The 21,341-nt window shown below is 38.5% G+C and overlaps 1 protein-coding gene across 2 annotated transcripts in view; it reads right to left on the bottom strand.

Annotated features, from left to right (window-relative positions):
* Positions 1-7,598: 7,598 nt before the first annotated feature.
* LOC117299713 (carbohydrate sulfotransferase 14-like) overlaps positions 7,599-21,341 on the bottom strand; it is a 32,984-nt gene continuing 19,241 nt past the window's right edge. For both annotated transcript variants that reach the window (XM_033783268.1, XM_033783267.1), the window contains exons 2-5: positions 19,070-19,213; positions 10,140-10,210; positions 9,243-9,425; positions 7,599-8,776 (exon numbers count right to left, since the gene is read on the bottom strand). In XM_033783268.1, the coding sequence (XP_033639159.1) occupies positions 8,105-8,776; positions 9,243-9,425; positions 10,140-10,210; positions 19,070-19,187 (1,044 nt within the window). In that variant the 5' untranslated portion in view covers positions 19,188-19,213 and the 3' untranslated portion in view covers positions 7,599-8,104. The remainder of the gene's footprint in view (positions 8,777-9,242; positions 9,426-10,139; positions 10,211-19,069; positions 19,214-21,341) is intronic.

The raw sequence follows: 21,341 nt of genomic DNA, 5'->3' as shown, positions 1-21,341 counted from the left end.
CGAGAGTCAAAAAAACGGCTTATCTATTATAATGACCAATTGACGCCAGTGACGATTTTTGCCCTAATTCGGTTTGAACACAGTTCTCCAGCTTTGGCAAACTGAGGGCTCTATTTTCCACATCAGATAGCCGCCACTGACGTCACGAGTCCTTTGTCGCGCGGGTTTGTTTAACCCCGCGTTTTTCATAAATTTGGCTTGAAGCAATATGGAGAAAAAAAAACATTATCATAAAACCTGTCTTGATTACGAGTACGGGGAGAGGTTGATAGTATAAAACATTGTGAGAAACAGCTTCCTCTGAAGTGACGTAGTTTTTGAGAAAGAAGTAATTTTCCACGAATTTGATTTCGAGACCTCAGATTTAGAGTGTGATGTCTCGAAATCAACCATCTGAAAGCACACAACTTCGTGTGACCATGGGTGCGACACGGGTGTTTTTTCTTTCATTAATATCTCGCCAGTTCGATGACTGATTGAGCTCATTTTTTTTACAGGTTCGTTATGTTATGCATATGTTGAGATACACCAAGTGAGAAGGCTAGTCTTTGACAATTACCAATAGTGTCCACTGCGTTTAAAGAGTATCAAAATAAAGAAATAAGTACCTAGTCATATCATGTTTACGCAACTTATACACTACAATATCAACTGGAAATATGTTACTTTGAATCTATTAAAAGACCGGCGAAAACACTTTTTTTAAATTTGAATAATTTCAAAAGCGTTTTTCTCGAAACATTGTGTTTCAGCTGCGTGGGCGGATTCGCCACTTCGTGAAAACGGCGACGAAATATACCCCGAACTCATGTTCTTAGCGCGTGCCAAGTTACAATGTTAATGTACAGATTAGTGTAATCACTGTTTTCCGTTTTCATGTTTGTATTTCAGCGAACATTTGCATCGTTGAGAGCCGTCAGATGTCGTCTTACTACGGTCCAGTACCGGAGCAGGATCCCGGTCAGCCTTATAACAAATACCACTGGGTGAAATCAGCAATGGATAAATTTCAAAGCGGATGCCCGAACGAAAGTAAAGGAGGTAGGCATAATTAATGACGTACCTTTACATCATTAAAGAATATCTTATTTGATATAAATGCAGAAATGTTTGTACATTTTTTTTTCTATTTTTTTTTCTTTTTCGGAGTCATCACACCACCGAGTAATCTGGATATGTTGACTAGTATGGCACGCCAAAGCGGAATTTATTCAACACTGCACGGAATCTGCGTTAACATAAAAAATATATCACAACATAACATTACTGCTGAACATTTAACCGAATTAGTGGCAACAAATTGAAATTGTGTCAACGTGATGGAAACATGGTTCAACATTACAAAATATCCTTCTACCCACGTGAAATATATATCAACATTGTTACAAAATATCCTTCAACCCGTACAAAAATATATACCAACATTGTTACAAAATATCCTTTAACCCGCAAAAAATATATATTAACATTGTTAAAACATATCCTTCAACCCGCATAAAATATATATCAACATTGTTACAAAATATCCTTGTACCCACATAAAATAATGATCAACATTGTTACAATCATTCAACCGGCATAAAATATATATCAACATTGTTACAAAATACCCTTCAACCCGCCAAAAATATATATATTTTTTTTAATACCTGTCAACAGTTTGTGAAAAAATATTTGTCAACATTTTTGGAAACTATATGTCAACATTAAAAACAAAAAATACTTCTGGTTATTTAACTATAGAAAAGTACGTGTCAACATGGTCCAAACTATTATTTTACTACTTGTTGACAAATATGTGCAAACCCATCGTGCTACACCCAACCCATCGTGCGATGCGACACCTAAAAATAAGTGTCAACATTTCGTCCAAAAATATGTGTCGACCCTAAACAAAATATATGCCAACATTCACGTGACTCCGCCGCGACGGAGTACACGAAGTATTGGATGCATATCATGCTGCCAACGTGCATCAGCGAATAGGCTGGTACCTATGCTGCACAAACATAGAATGTACTGAATAAAAGAAGTGGGTACTAGGTACTATGCAACCATCCACACACGTGTGTTAGTGCCATAACCGAACGGAACCTAGCACAGTATTGGGCCCGAAATTGTCAGCCGCGTATTCCCCAGAGGAGCTAGCCGCGTATTCGGGAAATAGATCACATGCACTACAGGGAGGTAAACAAAATTCGCACTTTTCTCGATTCTGAACGTGAATCCGTTACTTTAATCGAACGAATTTTGCTATAAAAGCCATAAAGCACAACTTTTTACCTGATAATATAACAATTTATTAACTACTATTGATTTAAAGCCATTGGACCCTCTCGGTTCAGAAAAAAAAAAAAGTTCACAGATTTACAAATAATTTACAGGGTTTACAGAAGGCAATGGTGAAAGACTTCTCTTGAAATATTATTCCATGAAATGCTTTACTTTTTGAGAAAACAGCAAAACAATATAAATTCTCATTAACGAGAATTACGGATTTATTTTAAACACATGTCATGACACGGCGAAACGCGCGGAAACAAGGGTGGGATTTTCCGTTGTTTTCTCCCGACTCCGATGACCGATTGAGCCTAAATTTTCACAGGTTTGTCATTTGATATAGAAGTTGTGGTACACAAAGTGTGGGCCTTGGACAACACTGTTTACCGAAAGGGTCCAATGGCTTTAAGAGCAAAACATTCGTCATCTCACGATAAGCATTTTTTTTTTCAAAGCAATGTCATTTTGACGCACGCCGTCAACGGCAGAAGTGTTTTTATTTCTTCATAACTTGAGGTTTGTGTCTGGTTTTTTAATCGATAAGTGTCCACATATCAAAATTACATTTAAATTGTAAACAGATACGTTATTAATAAGATTTAAAAGCATTCCCGTCAAAAAACAAATCTGCTCAAGTACCTGTTTTAGTTGACAAAGACAAAACAACACAAACAATTACATTTTTCTTCGCCCACGCTTAGAAAAATAAAACATTCTTAACGTAAAGTCTATTTTAGCCGGGAAAAATGAAAAAAAAATTCCTCGTACACTTGTTATGTTATTTTTTATTTATTTTGTATTTTCATTTTCTCGCAGTTTGTCCAAAAGAAGTCGAGATACCTCTCGGTATGGCGAGTGGATACATTCTTGATGGCGAGATAATTGCATCGTCCATTTTGAGTATCAATTATGTAGCTAGTGGAGCAAGGCTTAACAACCCAGGTACATTTTTTTAATTGTTTCAACATAGGGCGAAAACAAACATCGAAAATGGAATGATTGTGAAAGAGGCGCAATGTTGTGTGATAGAGAAGAATAATGGAAGAGAGTTGGAGAGAGAGTGAGAGAGAGTGAGCGGAGGGGTATAATGGGTATGATAGTGTGTGTATGTGGGGGGGGGGGGCATGTCTACTATTGATAACCGAGGACTTTAACAAAAGGGATCCGGGAAAAAGTCACACCGGGGGGACAGTCCTCGGTAGATTTTGTGTACAAAACCAATGGGGACTGAAAAAAAAAAAACTATGTCAAAACAATGGGAGAAAAAAGAGAAGTCCACGGTCTGCACCATAAACACGCCTGTGTGTTTTTTGTTTACGGATCCCGCACGGCGTAGTCCGGATGGTTGAAATCCCAGCGGGAATCCCGGAAGGATTTTGCAAGGATTAAGGACACTATTGGTACGTGTCAAACACCAGTCTTCTCCAGTGACGTAACCAGAGGAGGGGGGAGGGGGAATGCCCCCCACCCTCCGCTCTGAACCCTTGCCCCCGCTCTTGCCCCCCATATGACAATTACCAATAGTGTCCACGGCCTTTAACACAACTTAGTCAGATGCACTAAAAATTGCTCCAAAAAATCTGAGAATGGGATGACCTTGAATTACGTCATTATGACGTCATTACGTCTTTTAATGTAATAAAGCAAACGCAAACACCATGGTTGGATTTCTACATGCCAAAATTATGTTTCTGAGGCCAAGGAATTCAATAAGGGTGGTATTAGTTTGTAACAAATTAATATCCTTTATGGTGACTATGTTGATGCTCAATAAATTGACCTTGACCTCATTATGACGTAATATATTCAAAATGGCAGTCATTTCCTTAAAAAACGCATAACTGTAGCGTTGGTCAGCATTCGTCATATTATATTGTTAAGGAGAGGTCGAGGGACGACCGAGAGGTGACCACGATGACAATTTTCACCATCCAATCGCAATTGTTTGGCGAATTCACCGCGAATGTAAACATTTTTATTCGTAAGAATTTATTCATAATCGCAAGAATATTCGCCACATTTTGATTGAGTGATCTTCGAAAAGAGGTAGAGAGTGACTAGTAAACGTTCCGAAATTGTTACCAACGCTTACGAAACACGGCATATGTTGCGAAGTTTGAGCGATTGTCAAATAATTCTATTCGAAAGCCCATTCGCTAGCATGTTTTCCCTAGTGTGAGAGTAGCATTACTCGTTACCAAGTGAAGTTTTATGCTGGTAGTTGTTTTGAGTAATTACCAATAGTGTCCAATGCCTTTAAGCTTGTAAGCTTAAGTTTTACCTTAATTTCATATTCATAAATACCCCCAGACAGTGCTGTTTCGCTTTTCCTTCTGTGGGAGAGCTCGTCACGTGGGGGTATTTAAACGGTTGATAATGTCCAGCTGGAGCTCTGTTTATAACCGGTTGTTTTCGGATGGCATTGTGCAGGTCAACAAACAACCTTGTTCCCTGTGGTGATTGATATCGCCGCGCCATTAGCCCATGGATACGAGATAGCATTATATACTACGCACACGAGTGCAAATCCGAAAACTGTCTCAAAAAAAAAAAGAAGCACCACACGTACAGAGCTCAGACGTCAGAATACAGATTATTATGTTTTCAGTAAGAGTTTCATACTTTATTACGCACTTTAGGCGCCTTGTCAAAACCTCCAAGCTGTTCCATTCCGCGTGCATTCTGCGGGAGTCCGCGGATTTTTGTAACAAAAGAACCCGTAGCAACCGGGCATGTCCACGGCCACGACGGCTCATTTACATGTCAATAAACATGAACATTCCGGGGGCTCCGCGGAGTGACCGGTCAGCCATTGTAAGGTCCAGCTTATGAGCTGACCGGCGGAACCGCGGAGGAACGTAGGTGGTTAACAATGGTTTTACCTTAATTTGCAGATTAAAAAGCAAAGTAAGGGTGGATGTGTAACTAAAATCCATTTCCTCCAATGTGTGATTTTTAAGACTTGGTTGGGCCTACATTACCAAAACATGAATTTTAAAAATGGTTGTCTTTATTCCCGGATTCGACAAAAGTTCAAGGCTACGTGCAAACTCCGTTGTAAGCTAACCCTCTAGTCACTGCACCGCCCGAGTTTCTGAAAACCAATTTTTCAAGATTCTTGCAGTAAACAACTGGAATCGTAGTTCAATTTTTAAAAGATAGCTTAATATTTATGCAAATTTGTTTAACCTTTTGGTAATGATTGTATAAAAGTACAAGCTCCCATTTGGGAACAATAATCGGCTCTCGAATATTTGTTTGTAAGGATAAAATGGACACAATAGCTTTTCAAGGCTTTTATCTGGCTCAATGCTCATACTAATTAAATGCGAAGGCGTTAGTTTTCGACAATATCATCATTAATGATGAATAAATACAGTTTCCGTTGTGTTTACTAATTTGTATGAGCTAAATTATTTCATCGAAGCTAATGACGATGGATCGCAAATTGGATCGCAACATTTGCGATGCACTTTTTACAATTGCATAGCAAATCATCAAAATTGCATCACAAATTGCGATGTGATACAGGCGAAATCGTTCCCTGATTATCACAAGCGCTGGATGGTGTAATTATCTTGTCGGTGCGGCCTGTCCGCTTCCAGGAGGATGTTATTCATGAGTAGAAAATGTATTGTTCTGGAAGAGCACGGCCGGTCCGCGTCCAAGCCGCTGATATTTACGACCTGAAAATACAACTTGTTTATTCATGAGACTTATTGTTATACTAACAATAGCGCCCGGCAAGGATAGCTCATTAACTTCGCCGCGCTTCAACGCACATCGCCGTTCTTCACAGACTGTCCGAGGTCCTTAGCAACGGCGGTATTTGCTGTCCAGTCCGCAGACTGTCAGCGGAGGAACGCCCGGGAGGTTTTGACAAGGCGCCTTAACCAAAATGGAGTTTATGAACGGGACTAAAAGAGTAGTGGCTCGTTCTTAAACGGCCGATGAAAACCCTGCGGATTCGTGGCCGTGCGAAAAAGGCCATCGACTTCGGCCCTGCCGGTGTAAAACGGCTGTTTTTGGACCTCGTCACTGCCCTTTTATTCCCTTAATTAAAGGGTAGTGGATGGGAACTATCGACAATTTTTTCCGGCTCCATTGATTGTATTCAATACAAATGTTTTTATTCAGCTCAATGTTTAGGCAAAACACAAACATTGGTTTGTATTCACATTGTGGTGTTACCATCGTTCATTATCAAGGTATTTGGTGCGGAGGCGCTACAGACTCGACTCCATGGATACGAGTCAACTTCAATGCTAAAGTGTACATTACTGGTCTGATCACACAGGGATGGGTCAACAACATATTCTATGTAATAACCTTCTATATTAAGTACGGTGACATTTTATCCTCCTTGACATACGTGACAACTTCAGGTGGAAATATGCAACTGGTAAGTACTTTGAAATGGGCAATACTAATTTTAGTATAATACACCAATACTCTAGACGACAGATTACGTCACTTCTTCACCACCCGTTGTTATCCCGACTCCGCTACAGAATATGTAAGAAACAAAAATCGTGAAGATCACAGATTAATTACGTAAAACTTACCCGGTCTTTTGATGATGATAGTTTAAAACATCCCTTGAAATATTAATGTCTGAAATGTCATACTTATTGAGAAATGAGTAATCTAACTTCGCGTTTGCTGTTCATCGCTCCTTAAGCTTATCGCTAAGTGAGCGTTTCCCCTTTTTTTTTTGTCCCCTCGATGCTATGCAAAATATTATTTTTAATCAGTTTTTCACATTTCTCTCGTGACCCAAAATGGCCGATCGATCTCAAACTTCGACAGCGGTGTCTGTTGAAGTATATGGTGGATAACACAAAGTGCTTCCACTGCCAGCAACTGTTTTGTTAGCGACCACCAATTCTGTGTTCCTTAAACAGTTCAGCTTTCTGGTACAATACCAGTTTCTTACGGCACAGAGGAAGAGTACTATACATAGAGGGCAACGGGCGCAAATACGTTTTACACGAAACCAACATCCACACCTTCTCTTAGTACTACCAATTAAAGGCAGTGGACACTAGCCTTCACAGTTGCTGTATCTCAACATATGCATACAATAACAAAGCTGTGAAAATTTGAGCTCAATCGGTCATCGAACTTGCGAGATAGTAATAAAAGAAAAAACACCCTTGTCACACGAAGTTGTGTGCGTTTAGATGAATGATTTCGAGACCTCAAGTTCTAAATCTGAGGTCTCGAAATCAAATTCATGGAAAATTACTTCTTTCTATGGCACTTCAGAGGGAGCCGTTTCTCACAATGTGTTATACCATCAACCTCTCCCCACTACTCATCACCAAGAAAGGTTTTATGCCAAAAAATTATTTTGAGTAATTACCAATAGTGTCCACTGCCTTTAATGTCTGCAGTTTCAACCCTACCAAAGCTTGTCTTGGATGTCAAACGTTTAAAGTTTTGATTGATATAAGGCAAAAGCAAAAACAACGAGGCAGGACTCCACAAACCCGAACCTATAGGTACATTGTTTGAGTGATTAATGTTAGCCAAACTTCGACTTTTGGGTCTGTTTGTGTGTTTGGTTTAGTTTCATTGTAAACGTGTTTAGAAAGTCCTCAACAAGCGCGTCTCTTACAATGAAGAGCCATTCATAAATACCTAAGACAGTTTATCTATTCTGATTGGTCGAGAGGGCATCGCGAGGTGTTTAAACCACTAGTTGAAAACCGATTCAACACACTTCACCACACAATGATTCCCTTATTAATTAGCGTTGTTATCCCCAGTCCACCCAAAGAAGGGTAGATGCGGCGTATTGACAATTTGACCCACGCTGTTTTTAAGACAAATTTGGTTTTGGGTACCCAAACAGCTCAAAGTCTAACCTGTACACCTCCCAAAGATTTCGAAGTTGTTCTTGACTTAACTGACTCATGTAGTTATCAAATTTGTCTGAACTGTTATACGGAAGACTGGTTTCTCTCGACGGGAACGACACTTTCTTTTGTATACCCAACTTTGTCTGAATGTATTCAGAATCATTTGAAATGGTGTCCAATTTGCCAAAGTAGTCGTAGTTTATTTTGCACGGAGAACATAGTTGAAAGTACGCCATCCAGTGCACGTCAAACTTTTCCGGGCGAGATTTAGTGAGGTACGAAACCCACTCAACCCACGTAATATTCTCGCCAGTCTTCAGCTGCACGGGCGTTGCATTTTTCCTGAACTTCTTCATGATATACCTGGCAAGTTTTTGGTAGGGCGGACGCCCTCTGTAAACGTCCATGTTTGCGAACCTGTTTCCGTACGCTGATAGAGCACGTTCAAATGGATGCCGTGTGACGGTGAACTTGGTGTAGGTTTCCAGACGGTATTTTTGCTCCGTTTGGTTGTAAGAGCTGAGTCTCCTTTTATCGTAGTAATTGTGGGCCATTGGTCCTGTGATATCGTCCGTTCTATTCCGATATCCATCCATCACCATTAATACTGTCTTCCAGTTGGTGCATCCAGCCTTGTGTAGCATAAAAATAACGACACAAACGAATACAGTTTACTTCGATGAATACATCATTGGTAATGTTGTTAATACGCCTCTCTTAATATTTATGCATGACGTCATAATTCTTACCCAAAATGAGGCTATGGGCGCACGTCCCCCATCACTTGCAGTGGCTGCGACCATCGCCTCGGTGAGCAAGAAGACACTTCATTAAAATTACTTCTCTCCACCCAGTGGTTCTTGTGCATGGTTTAGCCGAGTAGCGCATATATTTTCGCACAGGCTGTATACTCCCAAGGGAGTTGAGATGGTTGATAAATGATTCAAGGCCCATTGACAAGGGGTAATAATGTCGGAAGCGCTTTGAGATGCCCTCGGGTGTGAAAAGAGCTGTATAAAAGCTGGTTATTATTACTGCAATTACATATCTTGTATAATAACCCCAAACAAAATAAAAAACGTTTCCCTTAAATAGCACCTTTGGTATGAAGCAGTAAAGAAGCCTATGCTTGTCGACCACAAGTATCTGTCTCTTTGTTGTGTGGCTGATAGCGCCCACGTTGAGGTGTGGGTGGTTAGCACATGACTCCTGGATGTACTTGTGGCGTTGGAGCTGCACTTCAGATTGTTCTTTCAAGAAGGCATCCATTGTGGAGTGCGGCTATCAAAAGAGAGAATCCAAACAAGATTTGGCTATGTTGGTTCGGAAGCACATTATGTTGTGCCATGTACAAACAACAAGACGGCTGAACAGTTTTCAAGATTTACTCAGCTTCAATTTAGCAAACCTAAATACTTTATCTTTAGTTTCTCAAGAGGTTCATACAGGATACACAGTAATTTGGAACAAACATATAAGTTTGTTTGTATGTTTGTTTACTTGTTTGTTAATTGTTTGTTTGCTTGTTTGTTTGCCTGCTTGCTTGCTTGCTTGCTTGCTTGCTTGGTTGGTTGTTTGGTTGGTTTGTTAGTTGTTTGTTTGTTTGTGTGTTTGTTTGTGTGTTTGTTTGTGTGTTTGTGTGTTTGTTTGTTTGTTTGTTTGTTTGTTTGTTTGTTTGTTTGTTTGTTTGTTTGTTTGTTTGTTTGTTTGTTTGTTTGTTTGTTTGTTTGTTTGTTTGTTTGTTTGTTTGTTTGTTTGTTTGTTTGTTTGTTTGTTTGTTGTTTGTTTGTTTGTTTGTTTGTTTGTTTGTTTGTTTGTTTGTTTGTTTGTTTGTTTGTTTGTTTGTTTGTTTGTTTGTTTGTTTGTTTGTTTGTTTGTTTGTTTGTTTGTTTGTTTGTTTGTTTGTTTGTTTGTTTGTTTGTTTGTTTGTTTGTTGGGGTGTTTGCTTGTTTGATTGTATGCAATGCGAACGCGGCAATGATACACTGAACTTACCAACTGTGGCTGTTGTTTCTGTTTGTTCACTTTATAGGGCTGGGACTGCGGCTCACTCTTCAGTCTCAAAGCTACTCCGAACAAAAATAATAGGTAAAATAATTTCACATGCGTAGATTTTTTGTCAGGTAATTACTGTAAAACTTCCCTACAATGTGACCAACACTAACAGCTTCTTGCATTGCTGTCCAAATTGCCTAGCGAAAAATAAATACAAAAGCATATACGTCGACTCCCGTTATTACGAGCTCGCATGTTACGAGGTTCCGGTTATTACGAGGTTTTTTGCCGGTCCCGAACTGCCCCGTGCGTGTTTCAATGCATTAAAATATGGATTATACGAGCACGGAAGTTGCGAGAACACGGTTACAACGATTGTTTTCAGACGTTTGTAGCGAGGGCCTGGAAAAAGTGTGTAAAAAAAGCTTACCTTCGTCAAGGTTGAGAAATGACATGAAGCCCTTAAACCCCACGATCAATACAATAGAGGTAGGGCTGTCAATACGGGTCACGTGACACGCGTAAAAACGGCGAACTTTTTCACGTCCAGTGTCAATGTTTCATCTTCCAAAAATTATTTTAACAAAATGGAGGAGAATAAAAAAAATTAAACAAAATGAATGTATTAAGACCACTTTGATGTAGTACTTGATTGAATTTGACACTTACTATAATTTTAGTGTTCTAGAAAAGGGCAATTTAAATCCGTACTTTGCGCTGAAAAATATCGCTTTTCTGCGTCCCGTCGATTTATTAATTTTTTGTTTCCGAGCGTGATGAAGTTTTTCGTTGTGGTTGTAGTCTCACGAAATATGTCCCAATATTGTCATACTTCCCCCTAAAATGAAGCTTAGATGTTTATCTTTTCATCTTTAACCCGGGTCAGGGCGATAAACATGATCTTGAATTAATGTAGCGTTTGATTATACGCAATGAGAGCCTGTCAGCCCGCGATACAGTTGCATACCGTTGGAAAGCCCCATTCGTGATCTTACGAATGACAGCAGTGTCAAAGTTCAAGAACGAGGCAGTTTCCGATGAAAGCGCAATCAACATGAGGGGTTGCTCAAGTTTATGCACCTATCCGGTACAGAGGTTGTGTATACAGCTAGTTGTCTGGTTTCCACCTCGTGTAAATAGTAACGCATGCAGCACACGGCAAAGCTGTTTACGGGGTGACGTCATTGGGCCGAAACCAGACTATTGTATGCTGCGCAGTGGTTTTGCAAAATGGAGACTACAGCGCCGCGTCCCCCGGAGAGTGTGCAATGTTGGCGTTTCCAAGGTTAAGATCGGACGTGTGGAAAGTGTCGCAAGTATTGTTTACCAAAATTGAAGAATAACAGCGGGAATTTTAAATTGTTTCCAGAGAAATTTTGGTTGTTTATAGAGTGTATTCGTATTATCTTCGAAAAACAAACTTTTGTGTTGATTTTTGTACTCTTTCAGTATCATTAGTGTTCAGTTTTCAGAATTCAGTTCTCATTTTTCAATTTTACTAAACTTTAGCTGTGTTGTTTATCTTTTTTGACATTTAAATATTGAGCAGTTTTATTGTTATCTTGTTGCTTTACAACTTCAATTTTAAATTTAACTTAGTAACTTAGCTGTGCTATTTAGCATTTTTGACATTTATACAAATTTATTGAGAAGTTTTATTGTTATCTTGTTCTTGTTGGTTTTCAGTTTTCAATTTTAATAACCTGTGTTTCATTTTTAATTTAACTAACAACTTTACTGTGTTGTCTAGCATTTTTGACTTAATAATATTAAAAAGTTTTATTGTTGCTTTTCAGCGTTTCTCCATCTTCAATTTAACTTAGTAACTTGGCTGTTGTTTTTTTGCATTGTTTTCATTTAAATTGGGAAGTTTTATTATCTTGTTGATTTCCAGTTTTCAATTTTCAATTTAACTTTTTTTAATTGTAGCTCTGTTAATTATTATTTTTTTTTTTACATTTAAATTTTGAGAACTTAATTGTTATCGTCTTTCCATTTTCAATTTCACTTAGTGATTAGTAGCTTTGCTGTGTTATTTTTTAGATTTAAATTTATATTTAATACTGAGAAGTTTCTTATCCTAATCCTGTTGGTTTTCTGTTTTAAATTTTAACTTTGCTATGTTATTTATCTGTTTTGAAAATAAAACTGTTGAGAAATTTACTGTTATCTTGTTGGATTAATTGGTAATGGCTAGTTTTGAGTATTTTTGTGATGAAGTTGGCATTAGTTTGAGTGATTTGAACAGTATGAAAGCTGGTAAAGGGGATGAGATTGTTGTTGTCAAGAAGGAATTAGAGAGTTTGAAAAATGGATTTGTGTTCGGTATGTGGGATGAACTGATGGTTGAGGAAAAGAAGGTGAGTTGTCGAAGAAATGTGATTGAGAAAATGAGAGAAATTGTGTGTAAGTTTTTTGTGTATGAGAAAAGTGTGAAAGCATTTGAGAACAGGCTAGTGCGTGTGATTGCAGCCAGGAAGCGGGGTCGGAAGGTAGGCAAGGAGCAGGTTGGACAATTGATGGAGAAGTGTTTCTGTGAGTGTGAGCGACTGCATACAGAGAATGTTGATGAAGCAAGTACAAGTGAGATGAGGCAAAGTGATGTTGTTAAGAATTTGAAAATGAAAGTTGAAGTGTTAGAAAGAAAGTTTGAGGAAAACAGGGGCATAAAGGATGCATTGCGTGAAGTCAGTGAGGAAAAGAAGATGTTGGTGGAGGAATCAGAGGTTGAGAAAAAGAGAGTGGATGAGCTTGTAATGGAAGTGGAAATGTTGAAAGCAGAGAAGAAAGTGAAATGTATGCAACTGCAAATGATGAAGAAAAAGGAAAGGAGCTCGAAGGTACTTGTGGAGAAGATAAGAACTAAGAGTACAAAGAGATTGAAGAGGTGTAGAGAACTAGGGCGTCGATTGGCTGTGAAGGAGAAAGTGGAGGTGAAGTTTAAGGCAGAGAAAGAATACAAGTTAAGAGAAAAGGAGTTGAGGAAGCAGCTAGGTATTTTTTAAGGTAAGAGCAGATGAAGCGGTTGCCAAGGTAGAGTGTGAGAGAAAGAGAAAGGTAAATGTGCAAAAGCTGATGTCGAAGAAGAAGGTACAAGTCAAGAGGTTGCAAAAGAGTGTGAGAAGTTTGCGTAGAGAACTAAAGGATGCAAATGAGGAATGCAGAAGCTTGACAAATGATAAGATGGAGATAGAGGAGAATGTTGATGATAGAGTACAAGAGTGTGTGAATGAGTTTTTGAATTGCGGAGTGTGTACTTTTAAGAATGGCATGTATCAGGATTGTATTCGTGAAGTGTATCAGGACTTGATGACAATGAATGTGGGTGCCAGGAATGTAGAGCATGTGATTCGAACTGTGTTGTCAAAGCTAACCACAATGAATGAGAAAGAGGTGAGACTACCGAGAGAGACTTTTGCGAAGACTATGCTGCTTGAAACTCGAGCGTTAGCACAGATGCAATGCGTATCCGAGGTAACCGGTAGTGATGGCCCTGTCACTTTGTGTACAGATGCTACAACAAAGTGGGGCTATCACTATGGAAACTATGATATGTCATTGTCATCTGGGAAGATGCTAACGCTTGGGCTCCGACCAATGGTGTGTGGAAGTGCCGAGAAAACGTTGGATGGGTTTAAGGAGATTGTGGATGATATTGTAAAGTGTGCAAAAGAAGGGAGTGAAAAGGTGAATGAGATTGTGCGACAAGTGAAGAACACGATGAGTGACCGGCATGCAGTGGAGAAGAAGTTCAATGGGATGTTGATACAGAGCGGGCATCTTGCCAAAGGTAGTTGAAGGTTGGGGTGAAATGAGTGAGGGTGAAAGAGGCAGCATGAAAATGATATATAGTTTCTTCTGTGGGATGCATTTCGTTGTGGGCTTGGCAGATCAAGCTGTTGCGTGTCTGAAAGTGTGGGAAAAGGATGTTTTCGGTGCGAAATAAGTGGGAAGTACGAGTTTGCCTGGTAGCAGTAGTGGTGGTTGTGGAGCAGAGCGACTGGTAAGAACAGTGTGTAAGAGTGTGCAGGAAAGAGCGTGTGAGAAGTCTGGTAAGCCAGTGTATTTCCGTGTGTTTCTGGAGAGTGAATGCGGAATGGATGCGGTACCCCTTGCACCATTTAGAGGCAATAGATTCAACATCTTGTTTCATAATGGTGCTGGGGTGTATCATCTCTATCCGCACTTGCTTGAGTTTTTTGATCGTGTGAAGAATGAGAATAAGCTGATGCGAGCTGTGTACGAAGATTTGAAAGTGGATGAGTACAAGACTGAAGTGAGAGCGTTAGGCTTAATTGATAAGATTGTGACTGCGCCTCTGTGGAAAGTGTTGAACATCAAGGAGCATGTGATTGGAATGAATGAACGATATGAGCAAATGATCAAGTGTTTTGAGACGTGGAGTGAAGATGCAAGTGAAGTTGTTCATGGTGAAGTAAGGATGTTTCATGATGTGAAGGTTGCTGTGGACTCTGTGTTTGATAGCTTGGTAACACCGTGTGAGAATGATGATGCCTGTAAGGAAGTCCTCCAGTGTCTGTTTGGTGTGTTTGTCAAGCTGGGAAGAAGAATGTTGGAGAGCCAGATCAGCGGTGGAGTGTTTGAGAACATGGATGAGCAAATGATGTATGAAACTAGCAGTGTGCCAAGGACGAATGTTGATGTGGAGCGTGACTTTGGTATGTCTGACCGATTGTTGAGGGAGAAGCCAAGAGCGACTTAGTATGCGATTGAAAGTTTGATCATGTGTAGGAGAAATCGAATGAGCGAGTGGCGAGACAACCTTTGTGAAGATGAGAAGAGCAAGATGATAAGGATAGCACAGGAGTCTGTAAAGGAGCAAAGGGAAGAGATATGTGAAAGGCGAAAAAGAAGGTTTGAAGAAAGGGAAAAGGCTATGCGTGAGAAAAAGGAGGGTGCAGAGAAGCGTGAACAGCGAGAGAGAGAGACCATCAGAAAAATTGTGTTAGATATGAATAGTGATGGTCCTTTGTGGCTGAGTGTGAGAGATATGGAGACAAGTTTGCGAGGTAAGAATGAAAAAGAGCAGGAACACCTAGTAAAAGTGCAGATGAGATACAGGAAGAAAGTAATGAAAGATGAACACTCAAAGGATGGTCTACTGAATAATGTCAAGTGCGGGGACGCAGCTGAGTGTTAAGCAAATGATAGAAAACATGAAGAAAGTGCTTGGTGTACATGCAGTAAGTGAGGATGAGCATACGAATGATGCAGGTGTGAAGGATGGTGCAAGTGATGGTAAGGATAATGATGAAGGTATTGGTGCAAAGCGTGCAAAGAGGAGCTTGAAAGTTGATGAGATGATTGGGCGTTTGGTGATGCATACAACGGTTTGTGATGAATTGAAAGAAGAGTGTGTGATATAAGAGAAGAGAAGAGGGAAGTATGTGTTTAAGTATGGTGGGTCAAAGGATGAGTTTGAGTACAGTCAGAAACAGGTAAAGGAAGATTTTGATAATGGTGATTTGAAAGAAATAGATGTAGGTGTAACAGAAGCAATGGGTCGTGACATCAAGTATATGTGGCTGGATGATGATTTGAATGAGATGTGGTACAGAGGTCGAGTAATTGATGTGGAAGGTGATGATAAATGTGTTGTTGCATACGATCCAGTGGAAGGTGATGATAATGGTGATGATGATGATGACATGTCGAGTGAAGTTTTGGTGGAGAATTTGATTGATGATTACAGGAAGCGTGAGGTAAGATTTGTGTGAAACTGGTTTGGATGTAAGAGTGCAGTGGCGTATCAAGTAATTGTAATTTAGTAATTAACCAAAAGGTTGCACATGTCCATTTGAAAGTGTCTTGGGGTATCCAGACTTTCTTAATATGGGCATGTGCAGCTGGATGGTACCACTTGTCAAATTACTTTTTAATTATTTCTTGTGTAATTTAAATCCCCCTTGCATTAACTTTGAATCGTCCTTTTGTATTTCTTAAGTTGTTCACAAAAGATTTGTTCAAAATTAGGTTTTGTGTTGGAGGAGCCTTGCATTCTGCAGTAGGGCTCCTTATGTGTCTCGGTTTCTACCACTACCAAAGAGTGTATGGCTCTTCTGTCACTTTCCTATACCCTTCATTTTTGTTTACCATGTAATTTTCACTGAAACGTCCAGTAGAGTCAGTGCACAACCTAGCTTCTGTATAAAACAATTATCAGTCTGTAAGTTGGAGCAAATTAAACACAGTTCAGTTTTTCTTTGATTTTTAACTAACATTTACTTTTATTAATAAAGAACTTTAAGTTTAACACATATTTTCTACAACAACTGCCCTTATTTTGATGAAAATTCTTGAAACAACAATTACACCTAATTTGCATATTTAAAAAAAATAGCAAATTTAATTAATTAACAAATTAGTTGGTGGATATTGTTTTTGCATACATATCCTAAAGGTATCTTGCTTTCCTATTCCTGGTCCAAAAATGAAGGTGGTGACATATTTACTTTTTGAGATATTCCTTTTTGAAAACGCGAGTTTATTATAGAACGGGATTCAAATTACCACCAATTATGCATAATTTCCATATTTAAGAAACAAAACAATAAATAAGATAATGTTTTTTTGTTTTTTTGTTAAATTATCTGAAATGAATCTCACTTTCCTATTCCTGCTCCAAAAATGAAGGTAGTCAGACATTTACTTTTTGAGATATTCCCTTTTGAAAACACAAGTTTATTCATTGTTTATTTATAAAACCGGGATCAAATTACCCGCAATTAGGCATAATTTGCATATTTAAAAAACAAACAATAAATGAGATAATGGATTGTTATTGTTGTTCTTTATTTACTTTTGAGGCACCTGAATTTTCTATTAGTGCTCCAAAAATGAACATTGTCAGACATTTACTTTTTGAGATATGTTCCTTTGAAAACATGGGTTTGTTCAATGTTTGTTTGTTTGTTTATTATAAGCCAGCCGGCCGTCGTGAATAAAAGCACACACCTTTCACTAATCCCTCGGGACTTTAGGTCTTTCTTTGAAATTTGTTAATTTAAATTCCTAGCAATCAAATTGTTTTATTTCTTCTATTCTCATAAAACTTTTTGCAAGGAAGTAATATATTTAGGTTTTGTGCGACTTGAAACCTTAGTTTGTTAATTAGGACCCTGATAACATTGTTATTTGTTTGTTTATTGTTTACGTTAGTTGCTATTAGCAACGGCCTTGTTGAACTTGACCTGTAAATTAATCATAACTTTGGAATCCCTTGACCGATTTTCTTCAAACTACCACCTAACAACTCCTATCACTGTGTTCTTTCATTATAGCCACATTGCAAAGCAAAGAAAAAAACATTATAATTTCACCTGACATCCCTAATAGAGGTGATAATTGCATGGTGCTCGTAGAGTGCCACCAGTCTATTCAACGGACTGGTTTACCCAAGCAGACAATAGAGGGCTTAAATCACGCGCGTGGCTCAAAACCACCAACGGTTTAGTCACTGACAATCCTTCTCAATTTCAAAAACATGCCGCTTACTTAATAAATTCATGTCGGCGAACGCACTCGGCAGTATTTGGGGGTTCTAAATTATGATTAATCCTTGCTCGTATCATCCATGCAAAACTTCAAAAACGTCACCGCTGTTCGAGTTTTTTTTTTTAGTAGAGCGCCTTTTTCAATTAAATATATTATTATTAATATCAATAATAACAATTAAATGAATGAAGATTCCCCCGTTTTCCAAAATGTTTTTTTTTAAGAAAAGAAAGAAAAAAACAAAGGTTGCCCGTCCGGAATATTTAATTCAATCACATCAAAAGATAGAGATGATTTAAAAGACACAGATACGCAAAGATTTTATTAAATCAATAATATCAATCAAAACGAAAATTATTTGAAAAGACACAGATACACAAAGATTTAATGAATTAAATACTGTAATAAGAATTAAAAGGAGAAATTTTAAAAATGAAACAATACAATATTATTAAAAAAGGAAACGGCAAAGTAACTGAAACAAGCTCCTTTATACAATCATCACTCCCTTCAGTCCATGTGCAACGGAACTCCAGAAACATCTCCCTGGTGTCCCACGCTTGACACGCTGTTATCATGATACTCCATGTCGATCACCAACGAAAATGAACGTTCAGTGCATGCATCATGTTCATACCATGCGCTACGCGGCAGAATCCACTCGCTCTGAACGGCAAGTTGACATCTCTTTGCTATAATTGTTATCATAAATTGTACAAAATATTACATTTCCCTGATTAATCACTCAATAAAAGACATTTAGCAATGATATTCTTGTGTACAAGATGCTCGTAATAGCTGTTCTGATAAGCAAACAGCTCCGTGCAGGCTAACACAAGTGTATATGCACATACACGTGTTGTGTACAAGTGTGTATATGCATGTACACGTGTTGTGTGCATGCACAATGATGACGTGTGTATCTATATTTAGCGCGCTGCGTTTAAGACGAGGTTCGGATAATACGAGGAAATTGGGCCAGTCCGCCGGACCTCGTATTAACGGGATCGACTGTACAGTTGAACTTTAATTTATTAATTAAAGCCAGTGAATACTATTGGCAATGACTCAAAATTAGCATAAAAACCTTACTTGGTAACGAGTAATGGGGAGAGGTTGATAGTATAAAACATACATTTTTGAGAAACGGCTCCCTCTGAAGTGACCTAGTTTTCGAGAAAGAAGTGATTTTAGAATAATGTCCTTAAAGGCTCCACTTTCATCACTCTTGTTGTGACGAGATAGCAAAAAAAACATGATTAAACAGATGGAATGGGAGACTTTTGGGACGCTTGGTGGCAGCAGACTTACCAGGTAAAATCCATTGTTCTCGCTCAGAACTACGTAAACAATGGAAATGTACCTGGTAAGTCTGCTGCCACCTAGCGTCCTGAAGTCTCCCATTGCAAACATACCGCGTGGCTTTGATAGTAGCTGATACTGGAAGAGTAAGAAGACAATCCATATCATGAAACACAGCATGACAAATACCCAGTAGACCTTGCATGTTTGACTTTTTATTCCTTCAACCATCTTGAGATGTTCCTTGTTTTTGGCCACTGAACACAAAATAAAACAAACAAAATGTTTTGTTATGCGGTAATCGTATTACTGTGTACATTTTCGCTTGAATAAATTCTCTGGGCTCTCCTGAAGTAACGTGGTTTTCGAGAAAGATGTAATTTTCCCCGAATTTGATTTCGAGACCTCAGATTTAGAATTTGAGGTCTTGAAATCAAGCCGTATGAAGCACACAACCTTGTGTGTCTTGTTATTTTATGCTTATTTTGGGATACATCAAGTGAGAAGACTGGTCTTTGACAACTACAAAACGTGTACCTTCAATTCAATTCAATTCGATTTTATTTGTCCCACCATGTAGGAAACTCTGTATGAATACATGCAATACAGAAAGAAAAATAAATAACACACAATCATAAATAAACTACTGGAAATATTAATTAATCAGAAAACTACATTACTAATAAACCACAATTTAATTATACTGAAAACTACATCTAAGCAGAAAGTAAACAAAGTATTTAAACACGGTTGAGGAGACGGACGGAGTATGGGATGAAGGAGTTGAGGTACCTGTGTGTTTTGCACCTAAGCGACTGCCATCTCCTACCACTTCTAAGTTTGATGAAGAATTTGTTTAATGGATGGTTGGTGTTAATACATACAACAGCCTCTGCTTTAGCTAGAACCTTATCTTTGCAAGTTTCATCAATATCGATGTCTATCCCTAGGATTTTTGATGCTTTTTTCACAACACGTTTCATTTTACCAGTATCTTGTTTTCTTGCTCCATTGTACCAAACCACACAATCATGAGTAATGGCACTTTCAATAACAGATGAGTAAAACAGAATCATAATTTCCTTGTCTACATGAAAATAGTTCAATTTACGCAAAAAATACATTAACCGACAGCCCTTTGTGATGAGCGCTGAGCAATGGTTACTCCAATTCAATTGATTGTCGATTATTGTACCCAGGTATTTGTAATTTTGCACAATGTCAGTATCCTGTCCAATGAGGGTAATACTATTTGCTGAAGGTTCACCCCTCTTAATATGCCTGAAATCAAACACAATCTCTTTTGTTTTTTGAGGATTCAGTATAAGAAAGTTATCATTACACCACTGGCTAAAGTTCTGTATCGCTTTCCTATATTCCCCCTCCTGCTGGTTGTTTAAGTCTACTTTTTTTCAAACACTCAAAAGATTGTTCACTTATTGGTCTACTCGTCGACTGTAAACTAACATTCATAATTACCTCAGACAGTTTCGCTATTCCTATTGGTGGAAAGCGCGTCACGTGGGTGTGTATAAACCTTTGTTTATGACCAGTAAAAAGTGTTGAAACATGGGCGTGACACGCGAGCTTGCACCTGTTCTTATAAGACAATGTTCATTCCTATTGGTCGAGAGCAACGGCTGAAACAGTTGTACCACATCACGCGATACGCGCGACGCGCACAGCATTCCTTATAAGGAGTTGTTTACCCGAGGGCGGCGGAGGGCTTTACCATTTCATAGCTGGAGGGGTGTTGTGTTGAAAGAAATCATTGAACAGTTACATTTTTGTGCATTTATTTTACTTGTTGACCAAAAAGTGTTGATTTTTTGACCGAAAAGGTATATATGAATGGGAATCAAAGTGTGTTGAATCGGTTTTCAACGTGTGGTTTAAACCCACCGAGGCCTGGTTCTTCATTATTTACTTTGACTTAGTCTCGGTAAAATGATCAAGAACCAGGCCTCGTTGGGATTCAACCACTAGTTGAAAACCTCTTCACCACACATTGAATCCCTTATTATCTTTGTCACTAAAGCAAAATAAAAATGGCCGGCGATCTGGTACTTTTTTCTTCTTCACATTATTTGCAATTAATGCCACAACGGCATATAACAATTATAACAATCAACGTTGGTTGTATCGATCGGTGCAGAATGTAGGCCTATATATTGCCAATTATTTTGTCAACTATAACAAAGTTGATCGGCCGTTGATTGGGAACATAAGCGCCAAATGTCTTTGTTTCAAATCCTACATGCAAAGTTTCAAATGCTACTTGCCAAATTCTTTGTTAACGGTAAGCAGAGCCGTGAAATCCCTATTTTTATAAAAGGATTCCATTTCAATTTGATTTTGGGAAATAGTTTGTATTGTCATGTTAGT

This window comes from Asterias rubens, chromosome 14 (genome assembly GCF_902459465.1).
Source record: "Asterias rubens chromosome 14, eAstRub1.3, whole genome shotgun sequence".
NCBI lineage: Eukaryota > Metazoa > Echinodermata > Asteroidea > Forcipulatida > Asteriidae > Asterias > Asterias rubens.
This window is presented reverse-complemented; position numbering and strand designations above follow the sequence as displayed.